The sequence below is a fragment of the Antennarius striatus genome, chromosome 5 (genome assembly GCF_040054535.1).
Source record: "Antennarius striatus isolate MH-2024 chromosome 5, ASM4005453v1, whole genome shotgun sequence".
Lineage (NCBI taxonomy): Eukaryota > Metazoa > Chordata > Actinopteri > Lophiiformes > Antennariidae > Antennarius > Antennarius striatus.
The window spans coordinates 2,528,729-2,545,782 of record NC_090780.1 but is presented as its reverse complement, the minus strand read 5'-3'; the positions used below and the strand labels follow the sequence as shown (position 1 = coordinate 2,545,782).

Genomic DNA, 17,054 nt, shown 5'->3' with positions numbered 1-17,054 from the left:
TCACTATGAGGAAGGTTCATGAATGTTAAAATTACCATAAATAATAAAATAAATAGTTTGTCGCTTTATCGCGGAATTTCATTTTTCGCTAGTGGTCCTGGAATGCATCAACCGCGAGTAACGAGGGATTATTGTATTTGTAGAAATATTGATTAATAATCAAGAGCTCAACTTTACCTTTTTGATGGAGACAACAGCTTCCTGTGTCTCAGCATCAGTAGAAACCTTGAAGAGCTCTCCTCCCTCTTTGATCAGGTAGCTCATGTCTGTATTCTCTCCCATGTCTGCATCCGTGGCAATGACGCGTCCAACTGGCGTCCCGACAGCTGCCCCTTCCGACACAGAAAACTGGTACATCTCTGGTGTGTAGAGGAGATGACCGGTGGTAGATATGGAAGTAAAAATGGCGATAGGTTAGATTTAGTAAAGCATGTAACAAAGAGGAGTGGAGTCATAAAAAAGAACAAGAAGAATGTTTGGGACAATGTAAACGTGAACGAGATTGAGTGAGCAAGGATTAGGAAAAAAATAGATAGGATGGTGGGGGGAAAAAAGGTGAAGAGGAGATGAATGTGGAGTACAATCAGAAAGTGGGAGAAGAGAAGGATGGATGAGTGAGTAATAAACAAACATTGAGTCAAGTGAGTAAAAGTCAGGCAATGGAAAAAAAAAAGGATTATATTCAGAAACAGTAACAAAGAGATTACAGGGATTTAAAATCAGCGTCAGCGATATATTTGCACAAAACATACAAACATCCTGTAGTTTCTGATATGAGAACATTTTCAACAACACAATTGACCTTACACTGTGTTTAGTCCATAGTACAATACTAGAAATAGAAGAGTATACATGGATTATCATATGTAATTGTAACTGTTTAGTCAAATGATATAGAAAGATAAAAACGCATTTTAAATATGTATTTTCTTGATCGTAAATGTCACATTAAAAAACAATGCATGTGATATCTGCCAGATTTCACTGCGAGTAAGATGAAAACTTGAAAGTAAGGTGAATAAACTTTAGTGTTCCCGAGGTGGAGTCCATAAGTTTATAGGATGCCATTTTTCTCGGCATTTTATTTGTGAAGCTCTACTACAGTCTATCCTTTCTGTTACTCATACTGTAGAGCAGAGAGAACTACAATCCTGCAGGGTTTATTCCTCTGACTGGGTGAATATGATTATCTGGGATGAAAAAAAAAAAAAAAAGATTTACACAAAAGTGAGAAAAGTTGTCTGGAGACATATCAAATACAATCAACCAGGCTGTCAGATGGTGCTCCTCCAGCTGTAACAAAAGTAATTGTGTTTATGGTTTATCTCCAAAAGAAAAGGGGACAAAATAAATAGTTGCAATGAAAGCCAAACAGGGTTGCACTATTTTATTCATGCATCTTTATTCAGTGGGGAATACCATGTTAGCATGTTTATGTGCCTGTAATTGGGAAGCACACCACAGTACGTGCCGGTAAAGGCTTCTGAGGTGTGAAGGTTTGCCTTCTTTCATTGGTAGATGATTAAAAAAAATATGTCAGAAAATCCAGCAATCTTTCTCTGTTTGCTTCATAAAAACATACATTATCTTCTCACAGATGAATCTAGACAGGTGAATATATTAGCAGTACCTGTTGTACATGTGTGTACCCAAAAAAACCAAAACAAAACATACTGTCATACATCCATGACATTACAATAAGGAAACAATCAGCTGTATTGATTTTGTCCTCCCTTGAGGCTCACTTAAAAAGAATGATAAAAAGTGCAGCGGAATGCTTCAATTCTCAGCATTTGTTACAAAGCTGAAGGTTTGATAGGCCAATAAATTGAAGTAAGGTGATTTTCCTGGATTACATGGAGGCCGTGCTGCATGGCTGCTGATGCTGCCATCGCTTAGCGGTGTCAGTGGCCTCCGCTTGCTAACTATATCGGGTGTCATTTAGAATCTTGTCAGTGTTTCTGTGTCTCTGATTTCCTCTTGGCTCACTATATTCCCACACGCTCTTAATTCTAAATTCAGGTTTTTTCTTGTTTTTTTTTACACTTTTCATTCATTCACCGTGTCGTTTTCTCTCCCTCTCCTCCCGCCCTGTGGTCCCTAAGTAAAGTAATGTGTGTGTGTGTGGGGGGGGGGGCACTCACTTTGCGGGAAGCGCGGTGGGTTGTCATTAACGTCTGTAATGACTATGGTCACTGTGGTGGATCCAGAGAGACCACCCATTTGTCCAGCCATGTCTGTTGCCTTGACGACTAACTCATAACGATCCTGGGTCTCACGGTCCAAATCTGCCACTGCTGTCATGATGATCCCTATTAATCAAGACATAGAAGAAAAATAGAAATAGAGATAAATAGAGAGAGAGAGAGAGAGAGAGAGAGAGAGAGAGAGAGAGAGAGAGAGAGAGAGAGAGAGAGAGAGAGAGAGAGAGAGAGAGAGATGGACAGAGTGGGAGTAGTAAGTGAGGCCAATGGAACAGGTTGTAATAGAACTAGGCTAGAACTTATGCAATAACCAACTAAATTTCCTCTGTTTGAATATCCAATCCTGCTAAGCATTGTATCACGGAGACAGAAGAGCACCACATTAAATTTAACCTCCTCAGACTGACTGGATGGAAGAGGTTGTGTCGTATTTGTGCCTCTGGGCATACACTATTTTATGGCTCAGCTGTATTAAAATAAATAATATATAGGGGCAGAATGAAGGCATGCCTCAGCAGCCCCGAACAGCATTACAACTCTTCTATGGTGGGTAGGAACTGCAATCAGACCTGAGAAATGGATTTCCAAAGAGCAAGCAAGAGGCGTATGTTGAGTGCAAGTTGGAAAGGCAAGCAGAAAGCTTCAGTGGCTTCATTTTTTTTTTTTCCATAGTGCACATTTTAATGAGTTTGTGATCATTAAAAATACATTGGATATACCTATCAAGCACTGTTTTCACCAAGACAGGCATCTGTGAAAACACATTTCTCAGATTCCTGTGACCAAAATGCAAATAAACAAATCTAATGATACAAACATATTACGGTAAATTTGATTTTGGTGTACTAACATTTTGACCGTCTTGTTTGGGGAATATCTTTCCTGTTGGCCCAGCAGACACATCAACATTTGCGGGTTTACTATATATAGAAATGTAATTTCACTTTTCCCCCATGATATTTCCCACATCAAAATTTATTGATGCACTGCTTATACTTATAAGGTTTGCATTGTATTTGGTGCACAACTCACTGATTTTAGTCACATTTAGCCATGGATTAAAGTCAGTAGACAAAATACAGCATATGCAGCACTGAAGCTAAAGAAGGAGGCAAATTCCACGGTCTTCCTTCATCCACCAAAGGTCAGAGGAGAAGCATTTGCATCAGGGCTGTCAAAGTAAGGGCATCAGTTCACAGCTAGTAGACAGTGTCATTGCTCCAACACCATGGCAGATACTCTATGCAGATGGTTTTCACGGTTTGCAGTCAAGAGTGGATTCAGTCTATGTAGTCCATATTCCAATGCATATCACGTAGCTTTAATATTAACAGATTTAACTGGGTAATGGGGGTGTCGGCATGAACTGTGAAATAGCACCTTAGCATGTAAATGCATTATATTAATATAAATTAATGATTGTAATGATAGTCATGTTTTATTCCCATCAATTACATTTCTGTATTTGTCTCACTTCGCACTGACGATGTAAATTGGAAACTTGAAACTGAATTATGTCCTTCAGACAAAAATGTTGTCTGAAAATCTTAAAATTGATCACCGTTTCAGGCTGAGTTGAAAGCCTGGTTTTCAAATGTATAATGCTTCCTGCCACTATGATATGATATAGATATGCAGGATATCAATGACCTGTATACATTTCTCCAGCCCACTGGGGTGACATTACACTCAGAGCATAATGCCAAATCTAGTTGGCACAGCCATACATATTGTGAATAAGACTAGGAAAAAATGTCAATTTTTTCCAACATATTCAATGTTTTAATTTATTTTTTTTTGTCTTTTCTATACTGGGACTTTTCACCTTGAAATATAGAGGCTTGCTAGTGTGCGATGGAAGTAGGAAGAACAGAAAGTAATTGGATCTGTGTTAGCACAGACCGAAAACCAAATCACCAGCATGGGACGATGACCACAGTGTGTTTCATTTTTGAGAGGCACACAGGCCCTTGTGGAAACAGCTCAAATCTAATAGAGAAGGCATGAAGAACATGAACAAGTACAAAGAGCATTAAGAGGCCCTGAGGTAGACTCAATTGTAATACATGCCTTCATATTATGTGTCATGGAGATCGTTATCCATGTATGGGGAGTGTTCATAAAACGTGAGTGTGGGTATTTCTTTTTCCCTTGCTAAATTATAACAATAAGAAAGAAAAAAACAGTAACAATCTTATTTATGATATAATTGGAAAGTTGGATGCATTTATATGCAATTGTTTGTTATATTTGCAGTTCTCTGTGAATCAATGATATACAGTGGTACCTCTACTTACGAATGTCTCTACATACGAAAATTTCTACTTACGAAACGCCTCAACAGGAAAATATTGGCTCTAGTTACGAAAGAAATTTTGAGTTACGAAAGGTAAAATACAGTATGGGCTGATACTCGCAGCTCCCACAGGTTCCTGAATGCAACATTCTTATAGCTGCTCTGTCATTGGCTATTACCTGGCATCCTATTGGCTAAGAGGGACCTCTGTGTGTAGCTACATAGGTGTCTATGCAGCGTCCTCGTCATTCAGCCCTCGACCCATGAGGTGTTCTGATAGCTTCACGTAAATACAGTATATTAACTTTTAGAGTATTCACTATGGACCCCAAGAACGTGATGGAGAAAAGAGGAAAAGAAAAGACAAAGAAAAGTTTTTTTGTCCGTACAAACAAAGCAAGAGATGATAGAAAAGCATGAAAAAGGGATGCGTTTGGTTGATCTCACCAAAGAATATGGCCGTAATGCATCTACAATCACCACGTTATTAAAACAAAAGGAAGTTGAAGGAGTTTAAGGCATTGCGTGGGTGGTTGGAGAAGTTCAAAAGGAGGACTGGAATTCACTCTGCTGTTCATGGTGAGATAGGAGCGTATGAACCAAAGAGGGCAAAAAACAATGAGGACAGCAGTTAATAGGCAAATGACCATCATTTTTATTCTTTATTCTTTGGAATATTCTTTAATTATTTATTCTTTGATTCTTAAATTAAATTAAATTAAAATAAAAATTAAATTAAAGTTGTTTTTTTTACATTATGCACAAATCTCATTTATTGTGTGATAATCTAATTGTAACATGTATTTCTTACACGTTTTGATGCATTTGTATGCTTTATAAAACATTTATGTCTGAATTTTGTGGGCTTGGAACAGATTAGGGCATTTACATGGAAAACACGTCTCTACTTACGAAATTTTCTACTTACGACATTTCTTCCAGACCCAATTAATTCCGTAAGTAGAGGTACCACTGCATGTTTGTTTTTTGTTTTTTTTGTTGTTGTTTTTTGATGAAAGGAGTTAATATAACTAAATGTCATTATACAAGGTGTATGGTTCAGCTCTTCACCTCTTTAACTCACAAACTCAAAACACCTACGGATAATTCCAGCACAGCAAAAGAGAAAGAGTTTGTTGTCAGGATGACAGAGTGATATTAATGAGGCATATTTCTTCGCCTCTTCGTTTTGACCTTCTTGACTCACACCTATAAAAACTGGCCAATCTGCCTACAAAAATGGGGATCGGTGGTAGTGGAATGGGGCTCGTGAGATGGAAGTCAGACTGAAGGTTCCCGTTTCCTGGCTAATCCCACCAAGGCAGACCCATTTATCATCCACACTCTCAGGATGACCAAATCAAAGTGGTGGAGACCAAAAAGGAGTCATTAAAACTTCAGAGCTTTTCCCTAGAGGAGCAGGTATTTGAAGGTAACACAGATGCTGGGCAATGTCTGAAAGACTATGGCTTTGGCAATATCATTCCATTAAGCCCCCAGATGAGAAATAGTGAATGTTTCATTATATTGCTTGGGGAATTTTTTATGAGGTAACTCTAGATCTGGACGGAATATATGACACAAGATTCCAATATAGTGGTGTGTGACAAGTTTGCTCCGTGTCAGTATTATCGGTAATAGTCAGGCAAAAGCGCAGTCGGTTCGGCACCTATTGTGAAATCAGCTGAAAATAGTAGCAATGAAATCAAAACAGTTTGAAGATGAAAACATATGAAAACACCTGGAAAGATTTTGTCACTGATAATATGCGCAACATTTATGCTGTCTGTTTGTTTATTTCAACAGAAAATCAAGTTTTCAAAAGGCAGGTTTGCTGAGCCAAGCAATTCATGAACTTTTACTTCAGATTGGACTACAAGAGCTAATAATTACTGGCAAAAAAACTTTGTTTCTGGCCACAAATTGAGATCGATGTGGGAGTTATGGTCCCTAAGCGTTAGATGGCTTCATGAATGGTTAAAAAAAGGAAATTGTAATGGCAAAAAAGCCAAAGGAATATATAGTCTTTACAATTAATACCTGTGTGTTTGTCGACAGTGAAAAACTTTTCTCCATCCAGTACGCTGTAGATAACTCTGGCACTGCTGCCGTATGTAGGATCATCAGCATCTGAGGCAGTAACCTTCATAATAGATGTTCCTGTGGAGGAAAGACACCATAATGTCAAAGATACAGCTTGTGAATCAGGATATTTGATATAAAGACAGTTATACAACAGCCCACTACCATAGACTGACTCATTTTGGATAGGGTTAACTTAAATGGCATGTGTCTTAAGGGCATACCTCAGAGTACACAGGCACAAAAAAAATAAATTAAAAACAATTAAAAAATAATATATATATATATATATATATATATATATATATATATATATATATATATATATATATATATATATATATACACTCATATATACATCTTTTTTTTCTTATTATAAATTGGACTATGAATTAAGTAATACTACTCAGCGTTAGTGTAACCCCCCGTCCAGGCCACGACTGTGTGGGCTTGTTTGTGTGTGTGTGTGTGTGTGTGTGTGTGTGTGTGTGTGTGTGTGTGTGTGTGTGTGTGTGTGTGTGTGTGTTTACGTCATGCTTAGTTGAGGTTACACTAGAGAGAGTGAGTTTAATACATTTGGGAACCACTGCAAAAAGACTTTATTTCATCTATTTGCACACACAAATTTCTCTACAAACGTTTTGATGTTGGAGTTACATTTCAGTACACCAATGCTGAGTTGTTTTGCCTCATCGGCACAGAAGCCGTCTTCAGAGATGAAAGTGAATATGAAGTGGTAGAGTCAGCATTATAGCTTCAAAGAGGGTTAGAAGCTCATGAAATCTACAGCAAACAATTACTCATGATTACCAGCACTTAGACAGAGAATACAGTCATTTACACTTGAACATTTCAAATTTGTGTTTGTGGAGCAACAGTGTTTGAGTCTTTTTTTTTACTCACTCAGTGCAGTATTTTTGCAAGCATTGTGCAGATACCAGAGTCTAGCAGTTAAGTTCATGTGTGAATCTCTCCTTTTAGTGACACAGTAGTAGAAGCTCAGTCTAAAGCAAAGTTTTCAGTTAAGAGGCAAATGTGCGCACCTTTAAGGAAGTGAGCACCCTTTCTTTTCTATTCGTAGTTTCACCCATGGGATGGTAAAAAGAGACGCCTGGGAACCATTGGTCCTCAAGGACAAGGGGTCTGTCTTTGTCTCGTCCCTCTTGGCCGTGCTATGGGTAATTACTGACAGCTGGTGTTGTCCACTAAAGGTCATAGCTGTAGCCTTTCATACAGCCCTGCCATGCTTCTGTCCAGCCACATAATGACTGCATGGTAATGATGCTCATTAGAGGAAAGTGTCAGGATAGTGTTTGTTTCCTGTCATCCAATGGAGCTCTTGAAAGAGGGGGGAAAGGGAGAGGCTAGTAGATTATCTTGAAAGCCACTTGGCCATTAAATCAGTCGGTTCAGATCACTCTTATGTTTCTGTCACTTATAACACTTCCCTTGTCCCCGTGTGTAAGCTGAAGTTGACTTGCATACTGGCATACAATTAGCACGTGATGCAAGATTACAGCTGGACCATGTTCAGATTAAAACATATGAGAGGGTGCTGTTTTGTCTTCTCCTCTGTGCAATATAAAAGTTGGATACAATTGTACAAAGGTAAAATATCATTAAACACAACTCGTGTCACCAAAGGAAAAAAAAATAGGTGAAATGATTAAATGAAGCTACACAGAATTGATGATTGGAGTGATTCTTTGCATATTTGGTATGAGTTAATTCAATGAATATGGTGCTTTAAAAAAAAAAAAAGTGTGAATCATCAATTAAATCTGGATATATTGCAGCTCCCAGTAGATTCATAGCAGCACATATTAACTAGGATAGAATAAGCTTCTAATTCATATTCTGAGTCATATCATGGAGTTTTTTTCCCCCCCATCCAAATATGAAGAAACTCTCACTAGCTTGATTCTCAGAAGATCAAGATATGCTGCATACCAACTGGGGGATGAGGAGGAAATAACTTTTGTCATATCTAAAGAAAATATATATATTGGCCTAGACATTTTCATTACTGGAAACAAGCCAAGATCTGTTAATTCTGCCTACCTGGTTGGCTAAAACTGCTGTGGGTCCAACAAAGCCATTTTCGTTCATGGGATTATTCCCCTTATCTTAATTTTCCCCAGGTAACAATCAGTTTGAGGCTCAGCTGTTTCTCTACACTGGCTGGCAGCAATGTCAGATGGCTTGGAAGAACTATATAAATGCAAATGTTTCTTTATTGTGTTTATATTAAATGGAGAAGGGAAGCAGTGGGTTTGGCACTTGGGTTCTTATTAAAGCTCTGGCTTGCTTTAGTGTTTTCAATGAGAGAAGTCATTACTTACAGGATCAACTGGCATGGCTCGTGTCTCACTTAAGCAGATTCTACTGTTGATGGACATCTAGAATTTCAATAAAAAAATATTGACTTCCGTAGATTTAAGTATTATCCATTCTGATGTAATAGAAATATGCGCGTATGCTTGTAAGTCTGTAATGGGGAGATGCTATAGATATCAATAAGCTTAAGCGTTGTATTTACTCTGCTCTCAAATGAGACAGTACTCAATGAAGCAATAGAAATTTTAATTGGAAAAAACATTTTTTTCTTTATTTATGATCATAGGGACATGTATTTGGGCTGCATTTGCATATCAATTCCTCTTTTTTTTCCACTAATCAAACTGAATGGAAGTCAGATCTTGTGTAATAGTCTTTTTGATTGACCACATAATGTTAATACATTCAGGCACTTATTTACACCCAGTAATTCATGTTGGCCTATTTTCTGAGCTGCAGCAGGAGAGAACTGATTTGCCATCTGACATCGCTTTTCAGTCTCCTTTATGCAGTGCTGTTCTGACCACAGTCAACAAGTGAGGTCAAGGGTACTATTTCCAACCAGAGAAAAAGTCATTCAGTGAACAAATCTTTAAATCCACAATCATCTTTTTGCCTGTATCTACTTGCAGAAATAAATGTTGAGTCCTCTCACAACAAACTGCATATTGTGCCTCCAAAGATATCAAGTTCTGATATTGGATCAAAATGACATTAACACTTTGAGAGATTTCATATGTTTTATTTTTGCATTTTAATGAAATTTACAATTTTATAAAATTCATGATTTTATCAATCTCGCTATTTGATGAGAGTGTATTCAATGTTTATTGATGATTCTCCCTGTGATTCCGCATCATAGAGGACTACACAGCATGGAAACATCTCATTCAGATTATAATGAGTTTATGGCATTCTTATTTATTTAATCCTTACCGGAGTAAGTAAATAACACAAGTTAGACCCGACTAGGATTGAATGGATGATATTTATTTAACGTGATCCACATTGAACACTTCTATGTCAATAATTCAAGGAAAAGAAAAATCCTGATTTTATTAAGTTCTATTAGGCTAAGAAAATAAACTTCAGTTTTTAGTATTTAATTATTTTTAAGTTGTTCCTTTGGTTTCTTCAATTAACGTGTGAAACATCTGACAATGCATTGAGACTGTCATGTGGTATGAACATCGAAGAAGCATTCCACATTCAACACATACCAATAAATTAGCATTGTATATTTAGACAATACAATATCCGTCAATGAATAATCTAAAAAAAATATATATATATTGCATGCCACCTAACTCTGAAACTGAGTCAGGAGTTAGGCTGTTTGTGAGTGGTGGAGGATTCTGTGGGGAGTGGGTGATGCTATATAGTCAGATTTATGCACGAGTTTGCTTTAATGGTATCAACACAGGCTGTTGGGATGGCTTCCCACACCATTTCAGCACTCTGGGGCGATGGTTCAATTACTGTGAAGGGAGTTGGGGGAATGTGCCACGTGTGAGACACTAGACTGACAGCTATTTAAGAGGCAGTCTCGTAAAAGAGATTTGTGCCTATCTCAGCTGGTACCATACTGGAGCAAGCTTCTGCAGAGGAATCCGAGGGGCCAGAGACTCTATCCTGCTCAAACCCACCTTAATCTGCAGGACTGAGAGCTCCCCCCACCCGCATTATGGATCATTTAGTAAAGCCATAAAAGCTGAGGTGTTTTCACATGAAAAGTTATTTCTTCACTGCTTCTACTGTGATTCATTTCTTTCTCATCCACATAAATGCTCAGAGAGAGAGAGAGAGAGAGGAAGATGGAGCGGTGGGCGAGGGAGAAAGAAGCACAGAGGGAACAGAAATCCGCCATGCTGTAAAAACCAATGGCCTGCTTACATTGATCCTCGCCCGAGATTCTCTACAATGATTTAGAAATACTTTTCATCTCTCCTGGCAGAGGTTGTAAATCTAGTCTTTGTAAGGCTTTAAATTAGTCATTTAATGTATCAGATCATTATTTGTTATGTAGAACACATTTTCGTCAACTCTAAATCTTAACCTCTTTTAATCTGCAGCATTCGTCTTCGCCCGATCAGAATACATCATCAATTTAGACAGAGAAATGTCTCTAATTTTAAACATTAATATAATTTCCCTTTATTTTTTAAGGCATTTCTGCATGGACACAGCGTCTTCCTGGTGTAATATCCAATTACTATCAATATCATTTACAAGAAACTGAAGAAACTGCCCATGTTTCTCTGCTGGATATCATCCCTTGAATAAAAAAGGAGCTTTAATCAATTTCAAAACTAAGAAACTATTGTGTTGCTGTTGTCAACTATTGTGTTGCTGTTGTCAACTATTGTGTTGCTGTTGTTCCATGCCCTCACACACACACACACACACACACACACACACACACACACACACACACACACACACACACACACACACACACACACACACACACACACACACACACACACACACACACACACACAGACACACAAGCACACACACCCTTCCCCAACACACTAACTGATTCATACACATGACCACATGCACAGAGTAGCTAAAATCAATTATGTCAAGCACTCTGTCTGAGCCCATAATGGTGGATGTTACTGGTCATATACATAGAGGTGGTTGGCAGAGACTATTGATTGTACGTTGCTCCTGCCCTGTCGCATTGCTCCCTCCTGCGATCCCGCTGCGCCAAATGTCTCATCTTCTATTACGATGACGGGCCCTGGCTGTCCTAATGGTGACTGCAGCAATTTGCAGCCTCCTGGGCAACCTTTCTGGAACCACAGCAATAGAAAGGGTGATTATTACTTTAATCCCCTTGTGGAGTTCTCAAATTACATACAAAAGGAGCAGGGACTTTATCTCTCATGCTGGCTGAGGGTGAAAGAAAGAGAAAGAGAGATAAAAATAAAGGTCAAAAGAAAGAAAATCAGAGTATGTAAGACATGTTGCAAGATGGCATATCCGAGTGCTATACATAACGTAATTTACAGCAAGACTCCTGGTTCTTGGTTGAATGCCTAAGAAAAAGTGACAAAAAATATCAAAGTGTGAAATTTATTTAAAAATAATATTGGCAATTTGCATGATATCATTTGACATGCCAGAAAGACCCTTCAAATGTCTGCTATTTAATGCTTGTACAGGTAGACATTCACAAACACCCCCCCCCCCCCCACACACACACACACAGTTCTGCGAGCTTTCATATTTGTCAGAATTTACACTACTCTTCATGTATTTTATGAAGTGAAGTGTAAAAAATACCAATCTAGATGCTTTTCATAAAGGAAAAAAAAAAAAGCCAGTTTAAATAGTGCGGACACATCCTGTTGTCATGGTATCCTGAGTTCATTTGATACTTGAAAACAGCATAGCAAAACGTGATTAACTCCACGTGATGCTGTGGCGACTACAAGAATGTAGGACAGTCTCAGAAGTTTACACTTACTTGCTGAGTGAATTGAAGAGCAGGATATTGTTTCTCGCTATCTCTTAAATGACCTTTCTAGTCGGTAAATGTCATCATCCTGGCTGCATGCATTAGACAGTTCTTGATAGAGTAGAATAAATGTTGATTGAAGGAAACTACCTTATTTTGACTCGTGTCGTTCTTCCACATATCTCCCATGAGTCAGTTTGTGCCATTAGGAGATAACAGCTGAGAGTAGCGGTCAGCTTGGTGTCTGTAATCAGACTGCTATTTTCCTGCTTGCAGTCCATTGCACACCCGGTACTGACTTGTCAATCAGTGCTACCTGAGGTTAGAGGCTACAGCATAGATGCTGTGTTGTGCCACATCGGAGGTCCTGAGGTCCTTTCTAATGGAACCACATTATTTATGGGGTTTAGCTCAGTGGAAACTTCACCCTGTTGTGATTTGTACTATCAAGGGCCACCACTCCAGATACATTTCCAGCCTTCATCCTAATATTGTCACAGCCTTTTTGACATAATGGGAGAGAATGTCTGCTTGGGTGAATAGGTATTTCAAACCTAGCAAAACTGTGCTGCTTCATCAGTTAACTCACACACACACACACACACACACACACACAAATAAATAAATAAATAAAAGGCAACTGGGTGGATGTCTTAGTATTCATGTCGTAACATGGGTTCATTCTGATTTCAAATTGGAAAGGCCTGTCTCCATTACTTCAGCATTAGCTCCGCGTGTGGAGCATAAGCATTAGTTTTTGGTGACACCGTGTCACTGACAATAATGCCTCTGCAGCGTATGACTTAGACATTATGTCCAAAAGCTTAATGGTGCTTAATGGTGCAACATGCAAATCTATGCATCTATGTAGGTTTCCACACCAGTCTGACTTTACTATAGCAACTGGTTTTTAAACTTTGTTGACCAAGCTGAAAGTATAAATATTTAAATACTTACAAGGGTTGTAAAAAAAACTGAAGAAAAAAAGTTCGATCAAAATCACATATTAATTACCAGGCCTTCCATAACATAAAACATGTCATCCTATATATGAGTCCCTTGGTTTGACATTACCATTATATGAAAACTGCAGTTCATGTAAAAAAGGTAAATGTTTTCAATGATAAATCCTGCTTAAAGTAAGACGATATTAAATGAGGCAAAAACAAATGACAATCAAGACACATAAAATATGCAAAAGGGTTGAAAGACTGATTTGGAAAAGAGAGCTAAATAATTATAAAATGAGTCAGTAGAAGGATCTAAGACACAAATAAGTAACCCATCAGCTTAATTATATCATAAATAAGAAAATCAATTCCAAGCAGACCTAAAAGACCAAGGTATGAATATTAAAAACCTGTTGAAAAGTCAGATAAATGGTCAAAAAGCCACACTTGACAAATCGCTAATGGTTTTTCCAAAAGGTTGAAATATTTTGCAAAAAGGAGATTCACTCTATTTCTCTGCATTGTTTTTGTATGTATTTTTTCCCTTTCAACAATTCACTAACTTAACGCATGGATTTTTGTATTAAATAATTAACTAGGTAAGTAATTGAGTTTGAGTTTTTCCTTTCCTGTTTTATTTTGACATTTGAATCTCCCTCTGCTTGTTTGCCAACCAGACTTTTAACCTATGTATGGTTAGATAGGTGATTTTTGTCTTTTTGGTTTTACATTTACTTTATGATTTGGTGCCTACATGGTATTTTTCTTTGCTTATATCTGTCCCGTTACCATTCGTGGTAAGCATTATGTTTAGAACCCTTTGTGGTTCTTTTGTAGTGATATTGATTTTCCAAAATGAGATGAGCTCCTGTGGATGATATGTTAATTCTATAGAATAATATATTGAAATGACAAAATGGATGGTACACATACCAGGTTACCATAAAGCATAAAAAAATGAAATGATTAGGATGAGAACCATGTTATCAATACTTTCTATGCTTGGTGCCAGATTGTAAGAAGCTCTCTAAAAGCCTACTTATCTATTTTGTATGACCCTTGATGAAGAGATGCTCTACTAAATAAAATAAAACACTCCGGAGAATAGCTGGATGACTGATTGTCCCAAATGCCACTGGTATTTAAATTATAATAATTATTTCAGGACTATTTTACTGACCAAGTCAAATTAAAATGGTTACCACAATCAACACATTGGTTGCCAGCCCTCTCTAGTCAGTTTGTTGGGAGTGTAGGAGTGTGTTATTTAAAACACGATTTTAGCCATTGGAAGTTATCTACCAATTTGTATGTTCATAAATCACGAGACTAAGTGGTCCCAGTGGATGTCATTGAGGATTTTGGAATGACAGAAGGCTTTTTGCCAGAGAAAAACTAAATCTTTAATAATGGGAAGATAGGTGTTGTAAATGGAGAGACCTGTAACTTTAACATTACATTGTAGATGGACATGAGGCAACATTAGCTTTTAACATCACAGGTGATTAACAATAACGATGGGTCCATTTTTTATTCATAAAATATGAGGGCATAAGCCATGAAGAAAAATATGACCTGTTGGATGGTAAGCGAACATCCATTAATCAAATAGACCTCTAGTACACTGTGTTTTTTTTTTTTTTACAATACATCTTTATTGCCTTTGAGCCTGAATAACTTACATCTCATAACTTATTCAGGCTCATTTAAGGACAGGAAAAATGCTTTATTTTCATGATGAATTTCATGTTTTTCAACATGAAAATTAAGTTATTTATATATCATAAAATTATTTTTAAGTAACTTACGGTAGAAAATATCCATGTAGTATATTTGTATGCAACTGTGAAGGTACATCAGCTGGAGAATATTGTGAAATTGTGCGAGAATTCAACTCAAAAGTTAGCTATTATATCAAACCTGGTCAGAGTAACCCATTCTTAGTAATAATAATAATAATAATAATAATAATAATAATAATAGTGATAATAATGATGACAATACTACTACTACTACTACTACTACTACTACTACTACTACTAATAATAATAATAATAATAGAAGTAATAATAATAATAATAATAATAATAATAATAAAAGTGATGATAATAATAATAATAATAATAATAATAATAATAATAATAATAATAATAATAATAATAATAATTATTATTATTATTATTATTATTATACTTTCTGTGATTATTCAATTTTGTGTTGTGATTATATACACAATACATTATATCATGATTCATGATTCTGTATCTGTCATATGATGCAACAGGAAAGATGAAGAAGCAATGAATTAGTGATCACCAGATGGAGGACTGCGAACAAAAGGAAAAAAGAGGATTTATCGGTCTACTGCAATTAGTAAAATTAATGCATTGCATCTGCTTCCAAAGATTGATTTATGTCTTTGTCCGGATGACAGAGATACCCATTCATTTCCTCAACTTGCGGATCATGTCAGCACTGGGAGTGAGATCAGTCAATCACAGTGTCTATTTGAAGTATACAGTGGATGTGAACTCCAGTTGGCCAAGCTCAACTGAAAACTCACTATACCCTCAACTGTTCCAACATAAAGATATGCACAGTTCTTAAAACAACATGCAATCCTTCTCATGCTGCAAGTTTAATTGAAATCGACTTTAATTTCATTCATCACTCATTTCTAAAAGGACAACATGGTGCCCTTCACATCATTATCATTTTCACCAGTCCTGTTTTATTTAATCTCTCTTCTCCTTTTAAGTGTTAACCAACAATGTAAATCACAGACGCAAATTCACAAATATTACAGCAATCCTCGTTACTCGCAGTAAATGCGTTCCAGGAACCACCTGCAAAAAAGAAATTCTGCAATACAGCGAAAAACTATTCATTTTATAATTTACAGTTATTTAAATGTTTATGAACCATCCCCATGCTGATATTAAAGCACCTTCTATCTGTATTGTCTTTTTCCACACTCTTATACACAGTTCAAAGCACTTTTGTATTACGTTCCGTGAGTCTCAGAATGCAACACACTTCCTAATATTGTCAGCCAATAGAATGCGTATGGTATCATGTGACTACCTGCTAAAAGTCAGCGATGTAGCGTTGATGCACAAATGCACCAAGGATTCCTGTATTCCAAACACGAGGCACTCAGCACTCAGCACAGACAGACAGACAGGCAGCATGAAAGACAGACAGAAATGAGAGCGGGTTGGGGGGTGGAGGTTGTAAAGCTATGACAAAGACATCCACAAGGAGACATGACAGGAGTGATAAGTAAAAATGAAATGCCTCAGGCAGCTGACTGCTCATTACTTTCATACTATTATGGCGTCACGTTTTCCAGGGTAGTTTGGTGTGTGTCCGGCTATAAAACAGTACAGTGAACATATCACTGCTGTGGCTAATGCTTGCAAACCCGATTTTATCGCCATAAGCCGCACACCCCTGATCCAGAGCACAGGAGCAGCATCCAATAGAAAATATTCTAAGCTGATTTTAGGTTCATTTTCATGCGAGTTAAGATAAAAAGTTTAGATTTCATAATAAGTCCAAACAAAGACCTCTAAAAATAAATACGATTTTATGATGCAGTCTGATTCTCAGTAGCATTAATTTGTCTGACTACATCATTCAGATACACAGTAATTCCTCATGTATTCCTGCTTCAAGATGCATGGTTTCATTACATCGCGGAATTTTAGTAGGTA

The 17,054-nt window shown here is 37.2% G+C and overlaps 1 protein-coding gene across 1 annotated transcript in view; it reads right to left on the bottom strand.

Moving 5' to 3' along the window:
- LOC137595141 (cadherin-22) overlaps positions 1–17,054 on the bottom strand; it is a 71,585-nt gene that overhangs the window by 37,802 nt on the left and 16,729 nt on the right. The window contains exons 3-5 of the mRNA XM_068315011.1: positions 6,541–6,660; positions 2,145–2,312; positions 178–359 (exon numbers count right to left, since the gene is read on the bottom strand). Of these exons, the coding sequence (XP_068171112.1) occupies positions 178–359; positions 2,145–2,312; positions 6,541–6,660 (470 nt within the window). The remainder of the gene's footprint in view (positions 1–177; positions 360–2,144; positions 2,313–6,540; positions 6,661–17,054) is intronic.